General features: G+C 46.9%; 1 protein-coding gene across 1 annotated transcript in view; it reads left to right on the forward strand.

The window, feature by feature from the left end:
• The window catches only part of LOC127925366 (thyrotropin-releasing hormone-degrading ectoenzyme-like), a 78168-nt gene that overhangs the window by 48780 nt on the left and 9593 nt on the right, over window positions 1–19795 (forward strand). Inside the window, exons 8-9 of the mRNA XM_052510257.1 lie at window positions 17515–17655; window positions 19242–19323. Coding sequence (XP_052366217.1) covers window positions 17515–17655; window positions 19242–19323 — 223 coding nt within the window. The remainder of the gene's footprint in view (window positions 1–17514; window positions 17656–19241; window positions 19324–19795) is intronic.

Here is a 19795-nt window from a genome sequence, read left to right on the forward strand (position 1 = left end):
TGCAGTGGATGGAAGAGTAGGGCTGTGTGTTGACTGACTATATACCCCAGTGGCCTTGAAACACTGCAGTGGATGGAAGAGTGTGTCTGTGTGTTGACTGACTATATACCCCAGTGGCCTTGGCCTCCCTCCTTTCTCCCTGAAACCCTTGGAGGTTCAATAGCTGGATGGTGGGACATTACGACGGGCTCCAGTCCTTAGTGGAGAGTGGGGATTCCCAGTAACCCTGCAGGTAGAGAGTGGGGATTCCCAGTAACCCTGCAGGTAGAGAGTGGGGATTCCCAGTAAACCTGCAGTTAGAGAGTGGGGATTCCCAGTAACCCTGCAGGTAGAGAGTGGGGATTCCCAGTAACCCTGCAGGTAGAGAGTGGGGATTCCCAGTAACCCTGCAGGTAGAGAGTGGGGATTCCCAGTAACCCTGCAGGTAGAGAGTGGGGATTCCCAGTAACCCTGCAGGTAGAGAGTGGGGATTCCCAGTAACCCTGCAGGTAGAGAGTGGGGATTCCCAGTAACCCTGCAGGTAGAGAGTGGGGATTCCCAGTAACCCTGCAGGTAGAGAGTGGGGATTCCCAGTAACCCTGCAGGTAGAGAGTGGGGATTCCCAGTAACCCTACAGGTAGAGAGTGGGGATTCCCAGTAACCCTGCAGGTAGAGAGTGGGGATTCCCAGTAACCCAGCAGGTAAAGAGTGGGGATTCCCAGTAACCCTGCAGGTAGAGAGTGGGGATTCCCAGTAACCCTGCAGGTAGAGAGTGGGGATTCCCAGTAACCCTGCAGGTAGAGAGTGGGGATTCCCAGTAACCCTGCAGGTAGAGAGTGGGGATTCCCAGTAACCCTGCAGGTAGAGAGTGGGGATTCCCAGTAACCCTGCAGGTAGAGAGTGGGGATTCCCAGTAACCCTGCAGGTAGAGAGTGGGGATTCCCAGTAACCCTGCAGGTAGAGAGTGGGGATTCCCAGTAACCCTGCAGGTAGAGAGTGGGGATTCCCAGTAACCCTACAGGTAGAGAGTGGGGATTCCCAGTAACCCTGCAGGTAGAGAGTGGGGATTCCCAGTAACCCTGCAGGTAGAGAGTGGGGATTCCCAGTAACCCTGCAGGTAGAGAGTGGGGATTCCCAGTAACCCTGCAGGTAGAGAGTGGGGATTCCCAGTAACCCTGCAGGTAGAGAGTGGGGATTCCCAGTAACCCTGCAGGTAGAGAGTGGGGATTCCCAGTAACCCTGCAGGGTCAGAGAGTGATGGGATTCCCATGTTTAACCCTACTATGTAGAGTGGGGATTGACCCAGTTAACCCTGCAGGTAGACTGAGTGGGGATTTGACCAGTAACCCTGCAGGTAGACTGTACTGTGGGGATTCCCAGTAACCCTGCAGGTAGACTGTACTGGGGATTCCCAGTTAATACTGCAGGTAGAATCAGAGTAGCTGATGGATTTGAACATGTTAATACCAGGTACTATGTACTGTAGGATTTGACCTTTTTACAGGTTAATACAGGAACTAGAATACTGTACTGTTGGATTTGACCTTTAGGTTAATACTGGGAACTAGAATACTGTACTGTAGGATTTGACCTTTAGGTTAATACTAGGAACTAGAATACTGTACTGTAGGATTTGACCTTTAGGTTAATACCAGGAACTAGAATACTGTACTGTAGGATTTGACCTTTAGGTTAATACCAGGAACTAGAATACTGTACTGTAGGATTTGACCTTTAGGTTAATACCAGGAACTAGAATACTGTACTGTAGGATTTGACCTTTAGGTTAATACCAGGAACTAGAATACTGTACTGTAGGATTTGACCTTTAGGTTAATACCAGGAACTAGAATACTGTACTGTAGGATTTGACCTTTAGGTTAATACTAGGAACTAGAATACTGTACTGTAGGATTTGACCTTTAGGTTAATACTGGGAACTAGAATACTGTACTGTAGGATTTGACCTTTAGGTTAATACTGGGAACTAGAATACTGTACTGTTGGATTTGACCTTTTAATACAGGTTAATACAGGAACTAGAATACTGTACTGTAGGATTTGACCTTTAGGTTAATACTAGGAACTAGAATACTGTACCGTCGGCTTTGACCTTTAAATACAGGTTAATACTGGGAACTAGAATACTGTACTGTAGGATTTGACCTTTAGGTTAATACTAGGAACTAGAATACTGTACTGTTGGATTTGACCTTTAATACAGGTTAATACCAGGAACTAGAATACTGTACTGTAGGATTTGACCTTTTAATACAGGTTAATACTAGGAACTAGAATACTGTACTGTTGGATTTTACCTTTAATACAGGTTAATACCAGGAACTAGAATACTGTACTGTAGGATTTGACCTTTAGGTTAATACTAGGAACTAGAATACTGTACTGTTGGATTTGACCTTTTAATACAGGTTAATACCAGGAACTAGAATACTGTACTGTAGGATTTGACCTTTAGGTTAATACTAGGAACTAGAATACTGTACTGTAGGATTTGACCTTTTAATACAGGTTAATACTGGGAACTAGAATACTGTACTGTAGGATTTGACCTTTAGGTTAATACTGGGAACTAGAATACTGTACTGTTGGATTTGACCTTTAATACAGGTTAATACTAGGAACTAGAATAATGTACTGTAGGATTTGACCTTTTAATACAGGTTAATACTAGGAACTAGAATAATGTACTGTAGGATTTGACCTTTTAATACAGGTTAATACTAGGAACTAGAATACTGTACTGTAGGATTTGACCTTTTAATACAGGTTAATACTAGGAACTAGAATACTGTACTGTAGGATTTGACCTTTTAATACAGGTTAATACTAGGAACTAGAATACTGTACTGTAGGATTTGACCTTTAGGTCAATACTAGGAACTAGAATACTGTACTGTTGGATTTGACCTTTTAATACAGGTTAATACTGACTTTCCAATGTATCCAGGTTGAAGACCTCACCACCACGACTCACCAGGCTAGTTACAGTATGAGACAGGAAGAAGGACAGGCACTTCCTGATTTGAAGCGAGTCAATCTGAAACACACATAACCCTTTGCTTTGTGTATCTAGTCCTCTGTCTACACTAGCGCAGAACTTCAGCATCAATGTATTGGGGCATTCGAAGGGGTATGCTAGCATGGACACATCATATTGGGACCCAGGTTTTGTCGGAGCACACTGAACAAGGCCCTCTCACTCACAGTACAACCCTCTAGTGTCCCCTGTAGAGTCCGGGGGCCCCTATATGAACACCAGAGAGGAGATTGCAGTAAGCATGACAGGGGCCAGCTGTATAGACACCAGAGAGGAGATTGCAGTAAGCATGACAGGGGCCAGCTGTATAGACACCAGAGAGGAGATTGCAGTAAGCATGACAGGGGCCAGCTGTATAGACACCAGAGAGGAGATTGCAGTAAGCATGACAGGGGCCAGCTGTATAGACACCAGAGATTGCAGTAAGCATGACAGGGGCCAGCTGTATAGACACCAGAGAGGAGATTGCAGTAAGCATGACAGGGGCCAGCTGTATAGACACCAGAGAGGAGATTGCAGTAAGCATGACAGGGGCCAGCTGTATAGACACCAGAGAGGAGATTGCAGTAAGCATGACAGGGGCCAGCTGTATAGACACCAGAGAGGAGATTGCAGTAAGCATGACAGGGGCCAGCTGTATAGACACCAGAGAGGAGATTGCAGTAAGCATGACAGGGGCCAGCTGTATAGACACCAGAGAGGAGATTGCAGTAAGTATGACAGGGACCAGCTGTATAGACACCAGAGAGGAGATTGCAGTAAGCATGACAGGGGCCAGCTGTATAGACACCAGACAGGAGATTGCAGTAAGTATGACAGGGACCAGCTATATAGACACCAGAGAGGAGATTGCAGTAAGCATGACAGGGGCCAGCTGTATAGACACCAGAGAGGAGATTGCAGTAAGCATGACAGGGGCCAGCTGTATAGACACCAGAGAGGGGATTGCAGTAAGCATGACAGGGGCCAGCTGTAAAGACACCAGAGAGGAGATTGCAGTAAGCATGACAGGGGCCAGCTGTATAGACACCAGAGAGGAGATTGCAGTAAGCATGACAGGGGCCAGCTGTATAGACACCAGAGAGGAGATTGCAGTAAGCATGACAGGGGCCAGCTGTATAGACACCAGAGAGGAGATTGCAGTAAGCATGACAGGGGCCAGCTGTATAGACACCAGAGAGGAGATTGCAGTAAGCATGACAGGGGCTAGCTGTATAGACACCAGAGAGGAGATTGCAGTAAGCATGACAGGGGCCAGCTGTATAGACACCAGAGAGGAGATTGCAGTAAGCATGACAGGGGCCAGCTGTATAGACACCAGAGAGGAGATTGCAGTAAGCATGACAGGGGCCAGCTGTATAGACACCAGAGAGGAGATTGCAGTAAGCATGACAGGGGCCAGCTGTATAGACACCAGAGAGGAGATTGCAGTAAGCATGACAGGGGCCAGCTGTATAGACACCAGAGAGGAGATTGCAGTAAGCATGACAGGGGCCAGCTGTATAGACACCAGAGAGGAGATTGCAGTAAGCATGACAGGGGCCAGCTGTATAGACACCAGAGATTGCAGTAAGCATGACAGGGGCCAGCTGTATAGACACCAGAGAGGAGATTGCAGTAAGCATGACAGGGGCCAGCTGTATAGACACCAGAGAGGAGATTGCAGTAAGCATGACAGGGGCCAGCTGTATAGACACCAGAGATTGCAGTAAGCATGACAGGGGCCAGCTGTATAGACACCAGAGATTGCAGTAAGCATGACAGGGGCCAGCTGTATAGACACCAGAGATTGCAGTAAGCATGACAGGGGCCAGCTGTATAGACACCAGAGAGGAGATTGCAGTAAGCATGACAGGGGCCAGCTGTATAGACACCAGAGAGGAGATTGCAGTAAGCATGACAGGGGCCAGCTGTATAGACACCAGAGAGGAGATTGCAGTAAGCATGACAGGGGCCAGCTGTATAGACACCAGAGAGGAGATTGCAGTAAGCATGACAGGGGCCAGCTGTATAGACACCAGAGAGGAGATTGCAGTAAGCATGACAGGGGCCAGCTGTATAGACACCAGAGAGGAGATTGCAGTAAGCATGACAGTGGCCAGCTGTATAGACACCAGAGAGGAGATTTCAGTAAGCATGACAGGGGCCAGCTGTATAGACACCAGAGAGGAGATTGCAGTAAGCATGACAGGGGCCAGCTGTATAGACACCAGAGAGGAGATTGCAGTAAGCATGACATGTGGATTTTCAGGAAGCAGGGTAGTTAGTATGTAAAGTGGTTGTCAGGGCGCTGAGAGTATAATTGATGGTTTATAATCCCTGCAGGTCTCCGTGATCCATCACTAATCGATCAGAAGTAAACCAGATGATCGCCTGCCACTTGACAACAATCCAACATCTGATCGTAGGAATTATCTGGCTGTCAAATAACAGCTATTATCCGCGTGTTTAAAAACACATTTACTAAATGCGTCTCTCTCGGTATCTTTTCCTGGCAACTTGTGTCATCTGGGGCTAATGAAGATGCCTGAGAGAAAACAGTGATAATACCCAGAATCCTTATTACCATAACTATGTTTCGGAGAGGAGGAGAACAAGGGGCATTAGTTTGCAGGCTGTGGAACAGAGAGTAGAGAATCTGGACACATTGTGCCAGACAGGCCAGGGAGACAGAAGGCAGGAGACACACCAACAAGCTCTACAGCTAATTAGTATGAGTCACGGTCCTGCGGAAGGGTATTGGCATGCCTGAGGAGAGTTAGAGGAGTGTGTGGGGTGAGGTAGGGGGGTGGGGGTGGAGGAGCTCGTGCTACGTGCCAAGGCACCCACCTCACCCCTCTCCTAATGTGTGTCAACGCTGAATAAAATGCCACGCGCCTATAAAACGCCAAGGCACTCCCCTCACCCCGTCACCAGTGTGTGTGTGTGTGTGTGTGTGTGTGTGTGTGTGTGTGTGTGTGTGTGTGTGTGTGTGTGTGTGTGTGTGTGCGCCCTCTCACCCCTCTACCATTGTAATCCAGGCAGGGCAGAATAAAAAGCAGAGCATGTGTAGCAGCTGTGATCCTGTCCCTCTGAGACCTGGGGGGGAACAATGAGTCTGTTACGCTCCACAGGACCAGGAAGAAGCTACCTAGCAGAGGATGAAGCTGCTGGAGCTTTAGGGGCTTAATTGAATGGAGTGAATCATTTACTTTACAATGTACAGAGGCTGTGTCACAAATGGCTCCCTAGTAGAAGCAGGAATGTCGTCTCTCTCAGAATCAATGATTTTAAGGCTTTAAAGACACACTTGAATTTCACACCGCATGCGCTACTGAAGGTTGAAAATAAAACCCATGTCTGTGATTAGATCAGTGTGTGTGTGTGTGTCCGTGCCTGTTTGCGTGTTTTCATGGGGGTTATCTTAGGCACGTAAGTGATACTCCATCTACAGACAAGAAAACTGGACAGGATAGACAAGATGTGCCTTCCAGCTCCCCGCTCGGCTCTGAGGCTCTGAGGCTCTGGGGCTCTGAGGCTCTGAGGCTCTGGGGCTCTGGGGCTCTGAGGCTCTGAGGCTCTGGGGCTCTGGGGCTCTGAGGCTCTGAGGCTCTGGGGCTCTGGGGCTCTGAGGCTCTGAGGCTCTGGGGCTCTGAGGCTCTGAGGCTCTGAGGCTCTGGGGCTCTGAGGCTCTGGGGCTCTGGGGCTCTGAGGCTCTGAGGCTCTGAGGCTCTGGGGCTCTGGGGCTCTGAGGCTCTGAGGCTCTGAGGCTCTGGGCTCTGGGGCTCTGGGGCATCTGAGACTCTGAGGCTCTGGGGCTCTGGGGCTCTGGCTCTGAGGACTCTGGCTCTGAGGCTCTGGGGCTCTGAGGCTCTGGGGCTCTGAGGCTCTGGGGCTCTGAGGCTCTGAGGCTCTGGGGCTCTGGGGCTCTGAGGCTCTGAGGCTGGGGCCCTGAGGCCCTGATAGATTTCTGTTCAGCCTGCTCTGCACGGGTGCTCTCAGGCTGGGCCCTGGCTCCTGAGACTCCTCTGAGCCTGCTCTAAATGCATGAGGTGATCTCAGCGCAGGAATAAACCCTGCCTTCCCTGATAGACCACGTTCAGCCTGCTCTAAAACGAGGTGATCTCAGCGCTGCATAAACCCTGCCTTCCCTGATAGACCACGTTCAGCCTGCTCTAAAACGAGGTGATCTCAGCGCTGCATAAACCCTGCCTTCCCTGATAGACCACGTTCAGCCTGCTCTAAAACGAGGTGATCTCAGCGCTGATAAACCCTGCCTTCCCTGATAGACCACGTTCAGCCTGCTCTAAAATGAGGTGATCTCAGCGCTGCATAAACCCTGCCTTCCCTGATAGACCACGTTCAGCCTACTCTAAAACGAGGTGATCTCAGCGCTGATAAACCCTGCCTTCCCTGATAGACCACGTTCAGCCTGCTCTAAAACGAGGTGATCTCAGCGCTGCATAAACCCTGCCTTCCCTGATAGACCACGTTCAGCCTGCGCTAAAACGAGGTGATCTCAGCGCTGCATAAACCCTGCCTTCCCTGATAGACCACGTTCAGCCTGCTCTAAAACGAGGTGATCTCAGCGCTGCATAAACCCTGCCTTCCCTGATAGACCACGTTCAGCCTGCTCTAAAACGAGGTGATCTCAGCGCTGCATAAACCCTGCCTTCCCTGATAGACCACGTTCAGCCTGCTCTAAAACGAGGTGATCTCAGCGCTGCATAAACCCTGCCTTCCCTGATAGACCACGTTCAGCCTGCTCTAAAACGAGGTGATCTCAGCGCTGCATAAACCCTGCCTTCCCTGAAGACCACGTTCAGCCTGCTCTAAAACGAGGTGATCTCAGCGCTGCATAAACCCTGCCTTCCCTGATAGACCATGTTCAGCCTGCTCTAAAACGAGGTGATCTCAGCGCTGCATAAACCCTGCCTTCCCTGATAGACCATGTTCAGCCTGCTCTAAAACGAGGTGATCTCAACACTGCTCAAAAACCCTGCCTTGGAAGACCACGTTCAGCCTGCTCTAATTTCGAGGTGATCTCAGCACTGCATAAACCCTGCCTTCCCTGATAGACCTGTTCAGCCTGCTCTAAAACGAGGTGATCTCAGCGTGTGCATAAACCCTGCCTTCCCTGATAGACCACGTTCAGCCTGCTCTAAAACAGGTGATCTCAGCGCTGCATAAACCCTGCCTTCCCTGATAGACCATGTTCAGCCTGCTCTAAAACGAGGTGATCTCAGCACAGCATAAACCCTGCCTTCCCTGATAGACCGGGTTCAGCCTGTCTCTAAAACAGGTGATCCAGGCGGGTGCATAAACCCATCTTCCCAAACCAGCTGTTCAGCCTGCTCTAGGAGAGGTGATCTCCCAAACAGCTGACCAGGCGGGTACAGGAGACATCTCCCAGAAGACTCAGAAAGACGAAATAATTTCCTGTGTGTGAGGGGCCATTTTATTTTCAGCTGTCTGGTTTGGTCGGAGGTCTCCCAAACAGCTGAAATAGGTTATGCTGGAGACCGGTCTCCCAAGCAGCTGGGGATTTGTGGATGGTGTTGCAACATGTGCTCAAAAATCAGTGTTTGGAAACTTAGAGACCCGTAACAGGAACTTAATGTTCCATCTCCACAGGAGTGTTCTGTCTCCCAAACAGCATCATAGCTGGGCGATCAGGAAACAGTCTCCCAGAAGAATGACCAATTGGATACAGGAGACCCATCTCCCAAACAGCTGACCAGGCGGGTACAGGAGACCCGTCTCCCAAACAGCTGACCAGGCGGGTACAGGAGACCCGTCTCCCAAACAGCTGACCAGGCGGGTACAGGAGACCCGTCTCCCAAACAGCTGACCAGGCGGGTACAGGAGACCCATCTCCCAAACAGCTGACCAGGCGGGTACAGGAGACCCATCTCCCAAACAGCTGACCAGGCGGGTACAGGAGACCCGTCTCCCAAACAGCTGACCAGGCGGGTACAGGAGACCCGTCTCCCAAACAGCTGACCAGGCGGATACAGGAGACCCGTCTCCCAAACAGCTGACCAGGCGGATACAGGAGACCCGTCTCCCAAACAGCTGACCAGGCGGGTACAGGAGTCCCATCTCCCAAACAGCTGACCAGGCGGGTACAGGAGACCCGTCTCCCAAACAGCTGACCAGGTGGATACAGGAGACCTGTCTCCCAAACAGCTGACCAGGCGGGTACAGGAGACCCGTCTCCCAAACAGCTGACCAGGTGGATACAGGAGTCCCATCTCCCAAAAGCCTTACCTGGCGTACAGGAGTCCCATCTCCCAAACCCCTTACCTGGCGTACAGGAGTCCCATCTCCCAAACCCCTTACCTGGCGTACAGGAGTCACATCTCCCAAACATCTGGAAAGACGGATACAGGAGTCCCATCTCCCAAACATCTGGAAAGACGGATACAGGAGTCCCGTCTCCCAAACATCTGGAAAGACGGATACAGGAGTCCCATCTCCCAAACATCTGGAAAGACGGATACAGGAGTCCCATCTCCCAAACATCTGGAAAGACGGATACAGGAGTCCCGTCTCCCAAACATCTGGAAAGACGGATACAGGAGTCCCGTCTCCCAAACATCTGGAAAGACGGATACAGGAGTCCCATCTCCCAAACATCTGGAAAGACGGATACAGGAGTCTCATCTCCCAAACATCTGGAAAGACGGATACAGGAGTCCCGTCTCCCAAACATCTGGAAAACGGATACAGGAGTCCCATCTCCCAATCGTCTGGAAAGACGGATACAGGAGTCCCATCTCCCGATCGTCTGGAAAGACGGATGAAGGCGGGAACTGAAAACTGACTAAATTGTATGCACTCACTAGTGACTGAAAGGTCCATGTAAATGTAGAATGATGACTGAGTATCCGGTGTGAATGTGAATCACAATAGAATACAGATCACTCATCAAAAGAGGTCCGACACGAGGTGGATTCTACACGGAAGACGTTGCTGTTTGCTGTGTGGGTTTCACACTTCGAAAGTGTATCTGTTCACTAAAGCATTAGATTGATTACAACTGAGGACTGGAGCTCTCACGTACAGAATGTTGAGCCATTTGACTACGGAGGCAATTGCTCTTCCTCTAAACAAACGTCTTGGTGTTTTAGAAGTCTGTTGCATAAGCCCGTTGGTCGAGGTATAAAACTACATCGTCCTATCAGTTCAAGAGCACAGAGTAAAATGGTGAAGAGACAGGATATATATATATATATATATATATATATATATATATATATATATATATATATATATTATATATATATATATATATATATATATATATATGGATATATATCAGAACAAAAGAAGTGTGAGTTCCTGGTGAACCAACGTGCTGCTGTTACCCTCCCTGCATGTATAATGCAAATTGGAAACGTATATACCGTGGCGCTGTCTTTTTCTGTAATATCATTCTCTGTTGCCTGCTTGACATTTTCGCCTCATTTGCATAACCGGCTATATCTACATTTGATACGGTCTCATCAGCTTCATGCTTTCTGAGGCAGCTGATACATGGTATTAAAAGTGTATTTTTGGTCATTGAATTTAAAACATTCTCCTCCAGACTGAGTCTGTCTTAATGTGTTTCTATTTCTACGTTCTCCTCCAGACTGAGTCTGTCTTAATGTGTTTCTATTTCTACGTTCTCCTCCAGACTGAGTCTGTCTTAATGTGTTTCTATTTCTACGTTCTCCTCTAGACCGAGTCTGTCTTAATGTGTTTCTATTTCTACGTTCTCCTCCAGACAGTCTGTCTTAAATGTGTTTCTATTTCTACGTTCAAGTGGATCACTTGACTTCACAGAAGCACCTCAGCCAGGAATCTTGTTCTCCCACTGGATGTTGATCGTGATGTTGACAGCTCTATGGTCTGACTGTGTCTATTGTGACTGCTGACAGCTCTATGGTCTGACTGTGTCTATTGTGACTGCTGACAGCTCTATGGTCTGACTGTGTCTATTGTGACTGCTGACAGCTCTATGGCCTGACTGTGTCTATTGTGACTGCTGACAGCTCTATGGCCTGACTGTGTCTATTGTGACTGCTGACAGTCTTCTGTGTCTATTGTGACTGTTGACAGCTCTATGGCCTGACTGTGTCTATTGTGACTGCTGACAGCTCTATGGCCTGACTGTGTCTATTTTTGACTGCTGACAGCTCTATGGTCTGACTGTGTCTGTCTGTGACTGCTGACAGCTCTATGGTCTGACTGTGTCTATTGTGACTGCTGACAGCTCTATGGTCTGACTGTGTCTATTGTGACTGCTGACAGCTCTATGGCCTGATGTGTCTATTGCTCCAGACTGCTGACATGTGCTCTATGTTCTCCTGACTGAGTCTGTCTTAATGTGTTTGACAGTTCTCCTGACTGAGTCTGTCTGTGATGTGCAGCTCTATGGCCTGACTGTGTCTATTGTGACTGCTGACAGCTCTATGGTCTGTCTGTGTCTATTGTGACTGCTGACAGCTCTATGGTCTGACTGTGTCTACTGTGACTGCTGACAGCTCTATGGTCTGACTGTGTCTATTGTGACTGCTGACAGCTCTATGGTCTGACTGTGTCTATTGTGACTGCTGACAGCTCTATGGTCTGACTGTGTTTCTATTTGTGACTGCTGACAGCTCTAATGGTCTGTTCTCCTGTCTATTGTGACTGCTGACAGTCTGTCTTAATGTGTTCTATTTCTGACGTTCTCATGGCCAGACTGTGTCTGTCTTGATGCTGACAGCTCTCCAGATGGTCTGACTGTGTCTATTTTGTGACTGCTGACAGCTCTATGGTCTGACTGTGTCTATTGTGACTGCTGACAGCTCTATGGTCTGACTGTGTCTATTGTGACTGCTGACAGCTCTATGGCCTGACTGTGTCTATTGTGACTGCTGACAGCTCTATGGTCTGACTGTGTCTATTGTGACTGCTGACAGCTCTATGGCCTGACTGTGTCTATTGTGACTGCTGACAGCTCTATGGTCTGACTGTGTCTATTGTGACTGCTGACAGCTCTATGGCCTGACTGTGTCTATTGTGACTGCTGACAGCTCTATGGTCTGACTGTGTCTATTGTGACTGCTGACAGCTCTATGGCCTGACTGTGTCTATTGTGACTGCTGACAGCTCTATGGTCTGACTGTGTCTATTGTGACTGCTGACAGCTCTATGGCCTGACTGTGTCCATTGTGACTGCTGACAGCTCTATGGCCTGACTGTGTCTATTGTGACTGCTGACAGCTCTATGGTCTGACTGTGTCCATTGTGACTGCTGACAGCTCTATGGCCTGACTGTGTCTATTGTGACTGCTGACAGCTCTATGGCCTGACTGTGTCTATTGTGACTGCTGACAGCTCTATGGTCTGACTGTGTCTATTGTGACTGCTGACAGCTCTATGGTCTGACTGTGTCTATTGTGACTGCTGACAGCTCTATGGCCTGACTGTGTCTATTGTGACTGCTGACAGCTCTATGGCCTGACTGTGTCTATTGTGACTGTTGACAGCTCTATGGCCTGACTGTGTCCATTGTGACTGTTGACAGCTCTATGGCCTGACTGTGTCTATTGTGACTGCTGACAGCTCTATGGCCTGACTGTGTCTATTGTGACTGCTGACAGCTCTATGGCCTGACTGTGTCTATTGTGACTGCTGACAGCTCTATGGCCTGACTGTGTCCATTGTGACTGCTGACAGCTCTATGGCCTGACTGTGTCTATTGTGACTGCTGACAGCTCTATGGTCTGACTGTGTCTATTGTGACTGTTGACAGCTCTATGGTCTGACTGTGTCTATTGTGACTGCTGACAGCTCTATGGTCTGACTGTGTCTATTGTGACTGCTGACAGCTCTATGGTCTGACTGTGTCTATTGTGACTGTTGACAGCTCTATGGCCTGACTGTGTCTATTGTGACTGCTGACAGCTCTATGGCCTGACTGTGTCTATTGTGACTGCTGACAGCTCTATGGTCTGACTGTGTCTATTGTGACTGCTGACAGCTCTATGGTCTGACTGTGTCTATTGTGACTGCTGACAGCTCTATGGTCTGACTGTGTCTATTGTGACTGCTGACAGCTCTATGGCCTGACTGTGTCTATTGTGACTGCTGACAGCTCTATGGCCTGACTGTGTCTATTGTGACTGCTGACAGCTCTATGGCCTGACTGTGTCTATTGTGACTGCTGACAGCTCTATGGTCTGACTGTGTCTATTGTGACTGCTGACAGCTCTATGGTCTGACTGTGTCTATTGTGACTGCTGACAGCTCTATGGTCTGACTGTTTCTATTGTGACTGCTGACAGCTCTATGGTCTGACTGTGTCTATTGTGACTGCTGACAGCTCTATGGTCTGACTGTGTCTATTGTGACTGCTGACAGCTCTATGGTCTGACTGTGTCTATTGTGACTGCTGACAGCTCTATGGCCTGACTGTGTCCATTGTGACTGCTGACAGCTCTATGGTCTGACTGTGTCTATTGTGACTGCTGACAGCTCTATGGTCTGACTGTGTCTATTGTGACTGCTGACAGCTCTATGGTCTGACTGTGTCTATTGTGACTGCTGACAGCTCTATGGCCTGACTGTGTCTATTGTGACTGTTGACAGCTCTATGGTCTGACTGTGTCTATTGTGACTGCTGACAGCTCTATGGCCTGACTGTGTCTATTGTGACTGCTGACAGCTCTATGGTCTGACTGTGTCTATTGTGACTGCTGACAGCTCTATGGCCTGACTGTGTCTATTGTGACTGCTGACAGCTCTATGGTCTGACTGTGTCTATTGTGACTGCTGACAGCTCTATGGCCTGACTGTGTCTATTGTGACTGCTGACAGCTCTATGGTCTGACTGTGTCTATTGTGACTGCTGACAGCTCTATGGCCTGACTGTGTCCATTGTGACTGCTGACAGCTCTATGGTCTGACTGTGTCTATTGTGACTGTTGACAGCTCTATGGCCTGACTGTGTCTATTGTGACTGCTGACAGCTCTATGGTCTGACTGTGTCTATTGTGACTGCTGACAGCTCTACGGTCTGACTGTGTCTATTGTGACTGCTGACAGCTCTATGGCCTGACTGTGTCTATTGTGACTGTTGACAGCTCTATGGTCTGACTGTGTCTATTGTGACTGCTGACAGCTCTATGGTCTGACTGTGTCTATTGTGACTGTTGACAGCTCTATGGTCTGACTGTGTCTATTGTGACTGCTGACAGCTCTATGGTCTGACTGTGTCTATTGTGACTGCTGACAGCTCTATGGCCTGACTGTGTCTATTGTGACTGCTGACAGCTCTATGGTCTGACTGTGTCTATTGTGACTGCTGACAGCTCTATGGCCTGACTGTGTCTGTTGTGACTGCTGACAGCTCTATGGCCTGACTGTGTCTATTGTGACTGCTGACAGCTCTATGGCCTGACTGTGTCTATTGTGACTGCTGACAGCTCTATGGTCTGACTGTGTCTATTGTGACTGCTGACAGCTCTATGGCCTGACTGTGTCTATTGTGACTGCTGACAGCTCTATGGTCTGACTGTGTCTATTGTGACTGCTGACAGCTCTATGGCCTGACTGTGTCTATTGTGACTGCTGACAGCTCTATGGCCTGACTGTGTCTATTGTGACTGCTGACAGCTCTATGGCCTGACTGTGTCTATTGTGAATGCTGACAGCTCTATGGCCTGACTGTGTCTATTGTGACTGTTGACAGCTCTATGGCCTGACTGTGTCCATTGTGACTGCTGACAGCTCTATGGCCTGACTGTGTCTATTGTGACTGTTGACAGCTCTATGGTCTGACTGTGTCTATTGTGACTGTTGACAGCTCTATGGCCTGACTGTGTCTATTGTGACTGTTGACAGCTCTATGGTCTGACTGTGTCCATTGTGACTGCTGACAGCTCTATGGCCTGACTGTGTCTATTGTGACTGCTGACAGCTCTATGGCCTGACTGTGTCTATTGTGACTGCTGACAGCTCTATGGCCTGACTGTGTCTATTGTGACTGCTGACAGCTCTATGGCCTGACTGTGTCTATTGTGACTGCTGACAGCTCTATGGCCTGACTGTGTCTATTGTGACTGCTGACAGCTCTATGGTCTGACTGTGTCTATTGTGACTGCTGACAGCTCTATGGCCTGACTGTGTCTATTGTGACTGTTGACAGCTCTATGGTCTGACTGTGTCTATTGTGACTGCTGACAGCTCTATGGTCTGACTGTGTCTATTGTGACTGTTGACAGCTCTATGGTCTGACTGTGTCTATTGTGACTGCTGACAGCTCTATGGTCTGACTGTGTCTATTGTGACTGCTGACAGCTCTATGGCCTGACTGTGTCTATTGTGACTGCTGACAGCTCTATGGTCTGACTGTGTCTATTGTGACTGCTGACAGCTCTATGGCCTGACTGTGTCTGTTGTGACTGCTGACAGCTCTATGGCCTGACTGTGTCTATTGTGACTGCTGACAGCTCTATGGCCTGACTGTGTCTATTGTGACTGCTGACAGCTCTATGGTCTGACTGTGTCTATTGTGACTGCTGACAGCTCTATGACCTGACTGTGTCTATTGTGACTGCTGACAGCTCTATGGTCTGACTGTGTCTATTGTGACTGCTGACAGCTCTATGGCCTGACTGTGTCTATTGTGACTGCTGACAGCTCTATGGCCTGACTGTGTCTATTGTGACTGCTGACAGCTCTATGGCCTGACTGTGTCTATTGTGAATGCTGACAGCTCTATGGCCTGACTGTGTCTATTGTGACTGTTGACAGCTCTATGGCCTGACTGTGTCTATTGTGACTGCTGACAGCTCTATGGCCTGACTGTGTCTATTGTGACTGCTGACAGCTCTATGGCCTGACTGTGTCTATTGTGACTGCTGACAGCTCTATGGTCTGACTGTGTCTATTGTGACTGCTGACAGCTCTATGGCCTGACTGTGTCTATTGTGACTGCTGACAGCTCTATGGCCTGACTGTGTCTATTGTGACTGCTGACAGCTCTATGGCCTGACTGTGTCTATTGTGACTGCTGACAGCTCTATGGCCTGACTGTGTCTATTGTGACTGCTGACAGCTCTATGGCCTGACTGTGTCTATTGTGACTGTTGACAGCTCTATGGCCTGACTGTGTCTATTGTGACTGCTGACAGCTCTATGGCCTGACTGTGTCTATTGTGACTGCTGACAGCTCTATGGCCTGACTGTGTCTATTGTGACTGCTGACAGCTCTATGGCCTGACTGTGTCTATTGTGACTGCTGACAGCTCTATGGCCTGACTGTGTCTATTGTGACTGCTGACAGCTCTATGGCCTGACTGAGTCTATTGTGACTGCTGACAGCTCTATGGTCTGACTACATTACCCAGAGACTGTGTCTATTTGTGACTGCTGACAGCTCTATGGCCTGACTGTGTCTATTGTGACTGTTGACAGCTCTATGGTCTGACTGTGTCAATTGTGACTGCTGACAGCTCTATGGACTTTACTGTGTCTATTGTGACTGCTGACAGCTCTATGGCCTGACTGTGTCTATTGTGACTGCTGACAGCTCTATGGCCTGACTGTGTCTATTGTGACTGCTGACAGCTCTATGGCCTGACTGTGTCTATTGTGACTGCTGACAGCTCTATGGCCTGACTGTGTCTATTGTGACTGCTGACAGCTCTATGGCCTGACTGTGTCTATTGTGACTGCTGACAGCTCTATGGCCTGACTGTGTCTATTGTGACTGCTGACAGCTCTATCCATGTTATACTTTCACTGCCAGAAGACGTTATCAGTCAGATTACTGCTGGACTACATTACCCAGAGACTTTATCAATCAGATTACTGCTGGACTACATTACCCACAGACTGTATCAGTCAGATTACTGCTGGACTACATTACCACAGACTTTATCAGTCAGATTACTGCTGGACTACATTACCCACAGACTTTATCAGTCAGATTACTGCTGGACTACATTACCCAAAGACTTTATCAGTCAGATTACTGCTGGACTACATTACCCACAGACTTTATCAGTCAGATTACTGCTGGACTACATTACCCACAGACTTTATCAGTCAGATTACTGCTGGACTACATTACCCAGAGACTGTATCAGTCAGATTACTGCTGGACTACATTACCCACAGACTTTATCAGTCAGATTACTGCTGGACTACATTACCCAGAGACTGTATCAGTCAGATTACTGCTGGACTACATTACCCACAGATTTATCAGTCAGATTACTGCTGGACTACATTACCCAGAGACTGTATCAGTCAGATTACTGCTGGACTACATTACCCACAGAGTACTTTAAACTTCTGAATTTAGTAAGAGGTGACCATGTTTTATTGTACTTTTTGTACTCACACCAGATGTTCCATTGTAAGGATGATTCCCTAAATAAACAGTGCCCTGTATGAGGACAATAATATACACTCTTTTATTCACAGTCCTTCTTCTTCTTCTTCTTCTTATCCTCCAGGCTGCTGAATCTTTCTCTGAGCTCAGATTTGGTCCCAGATCAAGATGTCATCGATGTCATCATCCACGTGGGAAGGAACCCGCATGGAAGACACTTAGCCTGGAGGTACTTCAGGGAGAAGTGGGACATCTTGAATTCACGGTAAGAGATTCAAGGCCTCAGACATTGTAATATGTGTGACAGGACTAACGTTCCTGTGTTGCCATAGTGATGTATTATAGTGTTCCTGTGTTTTCGGTAGTGTGATTTGTGTACTAATGTTCCTGTGTTTCCATAGTGATGCATTATAGTATTCCTGTGTTTCCATAGTGATGCATTATAGTATTCCTGTGTTTCCATAGTGATATATTATAGTGTTCCTGTGTTTCCATAGTGATGTATTATAGTGTTCCTGTTGTTTCCATAGTAATGTATTAAAGTGTTCCTGTTGTTGCCATAGTGATGTATTATAGTATTCCTGTGTTTCCATAGTGATGTATTATAGTGTTACTGTTGTTTCCATAGTGATGTATTATAGTGTTCCTGTGTTTCCATAGGGATGTATTATAGTGTTACTGTGTTTCCATATTGATGTATTATAGTGTTCCTGTGTTTCCATAGTGATGTATTATAGTGTTCCTGTGTTTCCATAGTGATGTATTATAGTGTTACTGTGTTTCCATAGTGATGTATTATAGTGTTCCTGTGTTTCCATAGTGATGTATTATAGTGTTCCTGTTGTTTCCATAGTGATATATTATAGTGTTCCTGTTGTTTCCATAGTGATATATTATAGTGTTCCTGTGTTTCCATAGTGATGTATTATAGTGTTCCTGTTGTTTCCATAGTGATGTATTATAGTGTTACTGTGTTTCCATAGTGATGTATTATAGTGTTCCTGTGTTTCCATAGTGATGTATTATAGTGTTCCTGTTGTTTCCATAGTGATATATTATAGTGTTCCTGTTGTTTCCATAGTGATATATTATAGTGTTCCTGTTGTTTCCATAGTGATATATTATAGTGTTCCTGTGTTTCCATAGTGATATATTATAGTGTTCCTGTGTTTCCATAGTGATATATTATAGTGTTCCTGTTGTTTCCATAGTGATATATTATAGTGTTCCTGTTGTTTCCATAGTGATATATTATAGTGTTCCTGTGTTTCCATAGTGATATATTATAGTGTTCCTGTGTTTCCATAGTGATATATTATAGTGTTCCTGTTGTTTCCATAGTGATGTATTATAGTGTTCCTGGTGTTTCCATAGTGATGTATTATAGTGTATTGTGTTTGTGTAATGGTAGGTTGACTTCACAAAATGAATTTAAATGTACATGGACAATGAAGTAGATATTATTGTATGTCAGATATATTTTACAGTAAATTATTTCTACTTATATGTCTTTTATGTTTGAATAATTCAGTGCTTGTTTTGCATTCTAGTTTATGGGATCTATTTGGGATGGGATCTATTGGACCATTTGGGATCTATTTAACCATTTGTATACAGATTCACATACAGTACTGTACTTTTGTAGAGTATCATTAAAATTGTGTTGTGATTTCAAGACGATACATACTTGATGCAATCTAGATTCCAGATACTGTAGAAGTGAATGAAAATGACATTTGTGATGGTTGATCTTCCCCCAGAGCTCTTTGGGACTGTGTTCAGCGAAGCCCGAGTAGAACAACAGTGTTTGTAAAAGCCTTTCTTCACAAAACCTCTGCTCTCCATGTTTAGGTACGGAGAGGCCTTATTCATGACCTCTAAGCTAATCAGTGGGGTGACTGAATTCCTGAACACAGAGACGGAGCTGAATGAGGTACTTTTATTTATTAAGGTTCACTCAGGTGTCCCAGTCTTCAGTAACACACTGCAGATGGCTTATTGTATGATGTGATATATTTAACTACATTGTAAATTACACTTTTTTTTTTAAATGTAAAATAAATCTGAATATATGCTAACTTGGGGATTTTGGCCTTTTAAATAGCAGTATGATTATAACAGGTACATGCCATTTACTAATCTGTCCTGCTCCGTTAAATTGTCTTAACATTGATTTGATGGAGACAGTCTGGTACAGAGTCTCCTTTTAAAATCTAACGTTCTCTAAAAACCATACCTTTATTTCTCATCACAAAGTAAGTCTTTTTTTTAGTGTTTTTCTCACTGATCAGTGGGCATCAGTACCGGTCCAGTAAGCCCATCTGACAGAACCATAGAGAAGAGACCTAAACCTTAAAGGGATGTTTTATACTGTACGAGTTATTTTTGTTATTTGTTCTCTGCAG

Source organism: Oncorhynchus keta, unplaced genomic scaffold, assembly GCF_023373465.1.
Source record: "Oncorhynchus keta strain PuntledgeMale-10-30-2019 unplaced genomic scaffold, Oket_V2 Un_contig_5502_pilon_pilon, whole genome shotgun sequence".
In the NCBI taxonomy this organism is placed as follows: Eukaryota; Metazoa; Chordata; class Actinopteri; order Salmoniformes; family Salmonidae; genus Oncorhynchus; species Oncorhynchus keta.